At 31.9% G+C, this 9349-nt stretch overlaps 2 protein-coding genes across 4 annotated transcripts in view; one reads left to right on the top strand and one right to left on the bottom strand.

Annotated features, from left to right (window-relative positions):
* Positions 1-206: 206 nt before the first annotated feature.
* Positions 207-2923, top strand: LOC108695196 (eukaryotic translation initiation factor 6). The gene is made up of 6 exons (XM_018204983.1): positions 207-476; positions 860-945; positions 1545-1720; positions 1816-1992; positions 2051-2232; positions 2312-2923. The coding sequence occupies exons 1-6, from the start codon at positions 370-372 to the stop codon at positions 2325-2327; spliced, it is 744 nt and encodes a 247-aa protein (XP_018060472.1). The 5' UTR covers positions 207-369; the 3' UTR covers positions 2328-2923.
* The window catches only part of LOC108695192, a 12253-nt gene continuing 5803 nt past the window's right edge, over positions 2900-9349 (bottom strand). The window contains exons 1-10 of one of the 3 annotated variants that reach the window (XM_018204974.1): positions 8091-8201; positions 5494-6370; positions 5166-5417; positions 4831-5104; positions 4467-4744; positions 4242-4385; positions 3792-4035; positions 3535-3677; positions 3291-3426; positions 2900-3188 (exon numbers count right to left, since the gene is read on the bottom strand). In XM_018204974.1, coding sequence (XP_018060463.1) covers positions 3007-3188; positions 3291-3426; positions 3535-3677; positions 3792-4035; positions 4242-4385; positions 4467-4744; positions 4831-5104; positions 5166-5417; positions 5494-6370; positions 8091-8119 — 2559 coding nt within the window. In that variant the 5' untranslated portion in view covers positions 8120-8201 and the 3' untranslated portion in view covers positions 2900-3006. Of the gene's footprint in view, positions 3189-3290; positions 3427-3534; positions 3678-3791; positions 4036-4241; positions 4386-4466; positions 4745-4830; positions 5105-5165; positions 5418-5493; positions 6371-6492; positions 6769-8090; positions 8202-9349 lie in introns of those variants that run through there. The other 2 variants (XM_018204975.1, XM_018204976.1) reach the window with 2 other exon arrangements.

Genomic DNA, 9349 nt, shown 5'->3' with positions numbered 1-9349 from the left:
TTAAAAAATTATTTTGTTATTTATTAATATATATATATATTATAAAATATATTTCTAGATATATATATTTCTGCTATTTGAATTTGCCTAACTTTTGTAGTAATTTTAATTGAGTCCGCCATCTTATAAAAAGGTGAACGAATACCTGCCATAATTTCTAGGGACTTTAGATAGCGTGCCGCGAGTGTCACCATCTCGTGTTCCATGATGAAATCAAATACCTCGTGTTAGCGTGCCCGCGAACGGCACTTGCCAAATTTTCGAGGTTAGCGTTCGCGCACGAGCTTAATCTGTACGAACACTAAGAGCATTCGCACGATATTTCGATCTAAGAACGCCGATGTAAAAGCTTGCAACGTTTTCACAGTCATGGCGGTGCGCGTGCAATTCGAGAACAACAATGAGATCGGCGTCTTCTCCAAGTTGACGAACTCCTACTGTTTGGTTGCGATCGGCGGCTCTGAAAACTTTTATAGGTAAGTATGACGTCACCCATAATGCAATCGCACGAAATTTGCATTGGCAATTGATCTTTTAATTAATTAATTATGTTTGTTAATAAAAGCGACAATATTTAGGATGATATTATCAGGATGCCTATTTTTACATTATAACCTCAAAAATGTGTCAAAATAGTATATAATTATACATTATTAAGCAAGATAAAATGAAATGATAAGCATTAAATTTTAGTATATATACAATATAACATGCTTTAGAATGTACACTATAATATAAAAAGATATAATATATAATACAAAATGTAAACGTAACGTTACTATTTTGCAATAATCTATCATTTAATTTTGATATGATTGAACTATAATTATTCTATGGTTCATTATTGATGTAATTACAGCGTATTTGAGGCAGAATTAGCTGAGACAATTCCAGTTATTCACGCATCAGTAGCAGGATGCCGTATCATAGGTCGACTGTGTGTTGGTAAATATATTAAAATAACATTTATCGAAGTGACAATAAGTTAAGAGTCTTTAATTGAATAATAAATATTAGGATACATTCTGAAGTATATTGATAATATTGAAAATCTATAGTATATGTAACATGAACTATAGATTTTTAGTAGTCATTGTAGAACTTATCAATAGTATGGCACAAAAACAAATCGAAACATCAGATAATACATAAAAAACTTTCTTAAAAATCTTAAAATTTTTTTTAGTCATTGTCTACTTATTATCTAATGAATATATATACATAAAAATTATATATTACCTAAATAATTAGGCAATATGTAACAATTAAAATAGTATAATGATTAAAAAAAAATTTCTTATGTATAGTTTGTTACTATTCTAGTCAATTTAAATACTTTTTATTTATAATATTTTTAACAACGTAGTGAAAGAAGCCAACTCTGTATGTACTTATTTCTTCTTAGAAAAAAGTTAATCTAAAAAATTGAATGTTTTTAAAAGTCATAATTTTTTCTTACCTATGTTATCTGTGTGTGTCTGTATTTAGCAATATATATATATATATATATATATTACTCACAAATATTTATCTTTACAATACAGCGAACAAGAATGGATTATTAGTACCAAATACAACAACAGATACAGAACTACAACACATTCGGAATTCTTTACCAGATAATGTAAAGGTACAGAGAGTGGAAGAGAGACTCTCTGCTCTAGGCAATGTTATAGCATGTAATGATTATGTTGCCTTAGTTCATCCAGATTTGGATAAGGTAAATTTTTTATGCATCTCCTATTATATTGGATTAAGAAATTTGTAACTGAAGTCATACTATTTTAATGGCTCTAATTTTTTTTTTAATTGAAGGAAACTGAAGAAATTTTAGCTGATACTCTGAATGTGGAAGTATTTAGACAAACTATTGCAAGTAATGTTCTTGTTGGTTCGTATTCTATTTTATCCAATCAAGGTGGTTTGGTGCATCCGAATATGCCTATTCAAGAGCAAGACGAGTTGTCTTCTCTTCTGCAAGTGCCACTTGCGGTAAGACAAACAAAGATTCTATGATTTTCTATTTTTATAAATGATAATTGTATTTTAGACCGGAACAGTGAACAGAGGCAGCAATGTAATCGCTGCCGGTATGGTCGTAAATGATTGGGCTGCTTTTTGTGGCATGGACACAACTTCGACAGAAATCGCCCGTATCGAGAGCGTTTTCAAGCTTAACGAAGCTAATCCCGCTCCTATTACATCGAGTATGCGTGCACCTTTTATAGAAAGGTAAGACTAAAAAGAAAACAGATATAGCATATGATTATATTAACAATTCCTTGTATAACAAGAATTCTTATTGTTTTAGTATGTCGGATTTATAAAAGAAAGGACCTCTTTAAAATACTGGAAAAAGTATGTTGGACTATACATTATCTATGTGTACATAAAATATTTATGGCTTTATCAGCACAATGTTTCTTTCGTCAACATATCTATGACAAACATTTCTTCGTGATTCCGACATAAGATAATACGTGTAATAAGATACTCTATATTAAAATTTATACAAAATACAATGTTCGTTTTTGTTCACACATTTGATTAACAGGATATACTTGTAAGATAAACTTGCAATCACTGACATACATTCTTAAAGAAAAAAACCAATAAATATAAATGAAAAAAATTAAGCATGGAAAATCAAATTACTTATATCACTTATCTCGTATTCTGTTCATAGAAATAATATCTATAATGAACATTGTCAAGGTAAGCTTATTTTTGACTACAAGCTATATACTATAAAGTATATTATATCTCTGTAGTTTAATAATTGAATATTACTATGTATAAAACAGAAATATTCTATTGAAATATATTTTAATCAATATTCTTTTTGAATACAAACGCGTTTGATGTCAAAAATGTAAATTATCCATCCTGTTGGTTTAAATAATAAATGAACTATTAGTAAGAACATTGAGTATGGGCTGGCTTGCTAATAAAATTTGTTATAAACCAAGTGGACCAGTCCGATTTGTTAATTTTTGATCGACGAGACTAGAGCAATGGTAGTTGTTCTGCATGTAACAATTCGGTGGCTGCGGCGGAATTAGCACACATGACCAACGTAATGCCTGCTTGGTAAGATGCCGGAATGCGAATGTGAGTCGCACCAGTAGTCGTGCTATTAGGTTGTTGCCTTTGGCTCATTGATTCTCGTATCATATTTACAACTTGTCCTGTATCAAATATATGTTTTATTAAAATTACAACTTAATTATTGTAACTAAAAAACTACTTAAAAAATATATATACATATATATATATTAGATATAACATACCAAGAACATTAAGTTTTCGCCACTTTTGATCCATCGTCGCAAGCGGCGTTAGATCTGTATTTTCATTCCAATGTGCTAGAATGTCTGTTTTTCTTATTAATAAAATACTAGGACTAACTAATTGATGCCATACGAGCTAAAAATCACAAAAATAAAGAGTTATGATTAAATTAGTCCATAATAATTATATTCAGGTAATAATTTGTATTATTAATTTTGTATTATTAATATCGATCATACAAACCTGTTCAGGCAAACATTCTAAAGGGTTTGTTAAGTATATACCAGCTTGTCCTACACCGAATATCATTTGATGATGCCATGCGTCCGGTATATCGCAACCTTCTCCGCAATGTTGTAAATTCAATGTCGCGATTGGTGCTGCACCTAAAATGTGAAAATATAATATTTTACACTTACATTTATACATTTCGATAATATATATTTTCACTTAATTATACCTGTTTAAAGAATAACACAATTCATTCTTTAATTTCTCACCTCTGGAAATCCAATAATGCAACCAATGAGATAATGAAACCTTTCTTTCGGGATAAAATGCAAAAAATTTTGTTACAACTGCACCATGTGTGGACAGAGTGATCCCTCGTGCTATGTCTTTATGAGTTGCTCCTGCTACTGAACGACTAACAAGATACCTTGGTAGCGATACACCCAGTTCCCTCAATTTCGTATTTACACCTTTAACTAATACTTCCAGCGAAAATGATACATTTAAGGCCAACTAAAAATAGATGATTTATACAGATTCGATCTAAACTACTGCAAAAATTTGCAAGTTATATATTTATGGCTATGATCCACTTGATGTTACAATTTGAAGTATTTTTTAGTTTATCAATTAGTAAAATTCTTTTTTTTCTAATTAATCAAATATTTTAAAGCATTTGCAGCATTAAGAGGATTGCACACTATCTACTTGAATATTACCAAAGCATTAATTGCGGATGTAGCACCACAGGCGGAGGTACCAATTTGCGTAACTTGCTTCATCGTGGCTTCTTGCTCGCTCCACAGCATTACTTTTTCAACTGGTGGTAATCCATCTAATCGTTCGTTACATAATTCATTTTCCTGTTCAAATGTTGTTTAAAATTTAATAAGACATAGTTTGTTCAACATGATTTAAATCTGTTTAATAGTAAATATATTAACCAGATTGGAATCACCACTTTGATTAAAGGCAGCATGCTTATTGAGCATTAGTTTCTTAGCCATTATTCGATGATAAAGCGTAGAAATGAGATTAACCTTCCTGGCATTTAAATTGGAATTGTCCGGCAGAGATGCTGTTGAAGACTCAACCCATAATTCGGAATCCGAATCTCTATTATCACCAGGCGATATAAGATCACCACTTGTGTTATGATAACCGTATGATTCACGTACTGGACAACCTGTATTACGATAAAGTGTCGCACTATCCCATCTTCCTGTAAATTTCATATAATGTGAAATATCTTGTATAATGATAAGACTAGAACTTGAATTGTTAGAGTAGTCATAGTCGTGAAATTACCAGTTCCAGCACTAGTACTAGGCATCCATGGAGCTGAATAAGTCGACTTTGCACTTTGTTCTACTGTACATTGATTACTTGTGCATTGTTGGAAAGTAGTATGATTAACATGCTGTGTAGTTTGTTTTAAAGTATGCGGCATTAATACCAATCCCTGTCTAGACACGACTTTTCCACTACTTAGATCATTTAGCACTGGGTCTTGTTCTACATTATCTAATGCTATATTTTGTATATCTTCATTTATGGAGGCCAAATCACTATCTCCAGTATCCTTTGAGGGCAGAAGAAATATTATAATCCGACTCGATTTCATAATACAGCAAATATTTTACCTGTTCGCAAGAAGGTCCAGGATCAAAATCCATTTCCAAGTAATCCATCTCTGGACTCGACCTACCACTATGGTTCTGTCCTTCTGCTTCTTGATTTGCTGCATGATCCTGATTCAATTCTTCTTGTTGATCTAAAGGAATCACATCATTGTTTCCCTTATAAGTATAGAAACAATAGTCTTCTCCATCAGACATATCTCCTTCATTTCCAGAACTAGAATCCATCCGTTCTATCTGTTCTCTTTGTGAAGTCTAAAAAAGCAAGAAAACTCTAAATTCTGTGAAAAGTATAAACATTCAATAGAAGAATCGATATGTGAAAACATACTCTCTGCAATCCACTGGGTCCAGCAATTTCTCTACTGCCATTGATATTAGGTCTCAAAAAAGAGCAAGTTCCTTGACTCGTTGAACCTATACTACCACCTATATTATTTAATACACGTTTAGATCCATAAGATTTTGATGTCCAGCAACAGTCTGCTTCTGGACTAGAATCTGAACTGCAAGAAACCTTAGAAGGACATTTCTCTATGGCAGATGCATAATCCACATTATTCTTCATATCCATGTCATCGTTTGATTTAATCATTGATAAATTAGGAGGTATTACTGATACATTTAACGTAGATACACTTGAATGTAACATAGCACTGGTAGTTGCAGTAGAATTAAGAACTGCTGGCCCTAAATTATGATTGTGGTGTATATTTGCTTGAGTGGAAGATAGATTCAAGTGCATCTGGGGTTTAGGCAGATTCAACGAGCTTGCATTCATGACAGTCTTATGCTTCAATTGACAATTAACAGTATTGGTGTTTACAGTCTGAGACTTGATACTGGCGGTCGCGTTTGTAAATATGGAAGATATGTTCGCATCTTGACAAACGTTCTGCTCCAAAAAATTGGCACTATCAGACACAGGGGTTTGTATGGAGTTTGTCCCATTGGAAAGCACAACGGAGGTTTTGGATGGCAGCACGAGCTTAATATTACTCTCGCCGCTGTTGTTATTCAGCCTCAACTGTTCCTCAGCTCCGTTTTCTAGCTGTACCTTAGATGTTCTAGCATCTTGGTCCACAGACTGATTGTCATTTTTCAGACCGACGTCCAATCTGACCTCTGCTTTACCCTGGTTGTTCCCATCATTCCCCTCTGGATTCATATTAATGACGAAACTGGCAGCGATAGTATTACACGGCATCCTACAGACCAAAATACATATGTAACAAGGATATAACAAGGATCCTAGAGGATATTTTTCCTCGACAAGAAAAAATCAGATTCCTCACTTATTTGACGATTGTTATCGCGGAATTCCGCTTACCATGTGCTGCGACACGAGATCACCCGTTAGAGATCGGGTAACGACACAGAGAATTCGATCTTCGAAAGATGCGATTCTATTATGCGGTTAGGCGGAGATCACATCGCTTCGTTCCGGCCGGAACTGCCGAATGCAGAAAAGGACTTGCGCGATCCCGCGAAAGGGAAACTATGTCTTGCGCGCGTTTTGTCTCGCGAAAAAAAAAGGGACACTCTTCCGTCAGGCGAAACTGCCGAAACACCTCGCTAACATTCTAACAACGTCTCACAGTGGTACCGGAAGTCAGCTGATTGTTGGAAACGAGCATACACGCGAGACTCCATCACATTGCATCGCATCGCTTATGCCGTCTTTTGTTTTTTACTCGTTATATCTTCTGTTTTTTTCTTTGTATTTGCGGACACAATTGCCTTGAAGATGACCTCTCGTCAAAATTATGACAAAACACGTATTCATGTATTACATCATGCATGTACTGAGTATATATTGTCGGTTTCAATCGCGTGACGCAGCGTGCATTTTTGGTACACTCAGTATCGTTAATGTTTCCGACATTCCGGTTTGAATTATTATCGGAAAAAATGTGGAAAACGCGATGAGAGAAGGAATCAAATCGAGTGAAAAATTGACGTAGGAAATCTGATTGGCTGCTCCATATTGTTTCTCCTCAATTATTAGTGTAAAGATTTTTTTGTGTTAAATTTATTTAATATATTACACGAGTCCCAAACGGGACCCATTTAAATTTTTGTGTTAATTTACATAAAAGTCATTCTTATAGATAAATGTAAAATTTTGTTTACTATGTATTAATAATAAAAATAACAAAAAATGATTGCAATGAAATAGCCGAATATTGTTCTTAATAAATAAATGTTAGAAATTAATACAAATATATGTAAAAAAAATTAAATATGTAATACTGACATAATTGGTAAACAAACTGTGGAAGCATATTTTTTTCAGTAAAATTAATATTTATATTAAATTAACATATGTTTTATTCATTCATTTTAAAATTTACGTTTTAAAACATTATATTTTTGTTATTTGTTTTTTATTTATGATTTGTATTATTTTGATATTAAATGTAGAATATTAATTTAACATAAAATAATTTTATTAATAATTTAAATAAAAGCCATATTATAGGCCTGTTTCTAATTTACTTTAATTTTTTGTATATTTATAATCATCTTTTATCTTTTTCTATCTAATGTGAAAAGAAAAAAAAGGATGAATCATGCAAAAAATTCAATCCTGAACTATGGAAAAAAAATAGGCCTTTATTAAATTACACTCAAATGTGTTAAAAATTTAACATAAAATTTTAACAACCATTTAAAAACCATTTCTAATACATAAATATAAAATATTTTTTATTATATACTAATGAAAAAAAAATAATTAAAAAAGTTTGCATTTAACCAATGAGGGCGAATAATTGTGACACATCTGGATTAAAGCTTAGAGCTGCTTACAGCTGTCGAACGTGTGTGAAAGATGTCTAATGTCAATGTAATGGCGCCAAGTGTATGTAGTGTGTATTGGTGTGTATAATATTCGACGAGACGTTGCCGTGCTTCTCTTTTACGTACCTGGATAATAAAGTCGAGACTTGAAACATCGAATACACGAATCAAGCATCCGACGACTAGTGAGAGGAATTCTCGCGCAGAATGAATGTCGTTCGGATTAATTCAAAGAATGTGATATTCCTTTTCATGGCACTCCTGTCAACCTCTGTTCAGGAGGCTCGCATGGATTACGGTGAGTGAATTTGCTCTCTAACAACTAATTTGGGAACTGGCAAAGAAAAATTTGTTTACGTGAAATTGTTTGTGAGATCTGACTTTTTATTATCTGTTAATTTGTGGTTTAGACTTAACCTCACTTAATAATAATATAATATAAAAAAATTTTTCTAGCTATTATTAATAGTTTTGTATTAATAATTTCAAAGTTATTCACTACAAAACTATCAGTTTAGTGATTAACTAAAGACAGAAAAATACAATTTTACATTATCATTAGATTAAGCCTAATCACAAGTTAATCAGCAAATGAAAAATTAGACCTAAATGTCAGTATTAAAGGTAAAGTTATTTGTATTAATGTTGAAACATTGAAGTATTTGATTCTTTTTTTACATGCATTTATAATTTGATTCAATTGTTGCAGGCACTGCAACTAGCTATGCTCTAAAAGAAGCTAATGTAAACTCAACACCAGCCTATAGCAGCAAAAAGGTAAGTTCTTTAATCCATTATTAGAACAGTAGATCTTGATGAGATTCTGGGATATTTTCTTAATTTTTAAATAATATAACAATTTGAAATAATTTTATGTTTTATCATCTTATTTTTCACAGTTTTGTTCTATTCATGTAGACTAATTATTGTACTACATGCTAAGTTCAAGTGTAGTAATTCTTAAAGAAAATCAAATTAATAAAAAAAAACTTTTACGAGTTTCAAGAGTTTCTTATATTCTTTTAGCTTCTTTTTAATATTTCTTCATAAAAAAAAATGTGTTCCTATTATGGGTTAAATCTAAGTAATAACTCCATGTTAATAACCTCATTATAATATTTGAGAGTACAAATTCGATCATTAAATTGCAGGAGGAAATGGCTAGTCTGTGTCCGAGCGGGATATCTTGTGTAGAATTGAGTGGAGAATGCTTAAAGTGCAACTTAAATTACAGCTGTAAATATGGAGTAATGTATGAGACAAATTGCTCCGTGATGGAACATGTTGATTGTATAGTACGTAAAACTTATGAAGAGAGAATTATGTGTTTTTTCCAGCTTGAAATTAAAAATTTTTTAATATTTTATATATATATTAATTTATAT

Source organism: Atta colombica, unplaced genomic scaffold, assembly GCF_001594045.1.
Source record: "Atta colombica isolate Treedump-2 unplaced genomic scaffold, Acol1.0 scaffold126, whole genome shotgun sequence".
Taxonomy (NCBI): Eukaryota; Metazoa; Arthropoda; class Insecta; order Hymenoptera; family Formicidae; genus Atta; species Atta colombica.
This window is presented reverse-complemented; position numbering and strand designations above follow the sequence as displayed.

What these genes read in the sequence shown, in the direction of transcription:
- LOC108695196 (XM_018204983.1), top strand. Translation starts at nt 370, where the DNA reads ATGGCGGTGCGCGTGCAATTCGAGAACAACAATGAGATCGGCGTCTTC. An exon ending in GGCTCTGAAAACTTTTATAG is followed by an intron (nt 477 to 859) that starts GTAAGTATGACG and finishes ATGTAATTACAG; the next exon opens with CGTATTTGAGGCAGAATTAG. An exon ending in TTCTGCAAGTGCCACTTGCG is followed by an intron (nt 1,993 to 2,050) that starts GTAAGACAAACA and finishes ATTGTATTTTAG; the next exon opens with ACCGGAACAGTGAACAGAGG.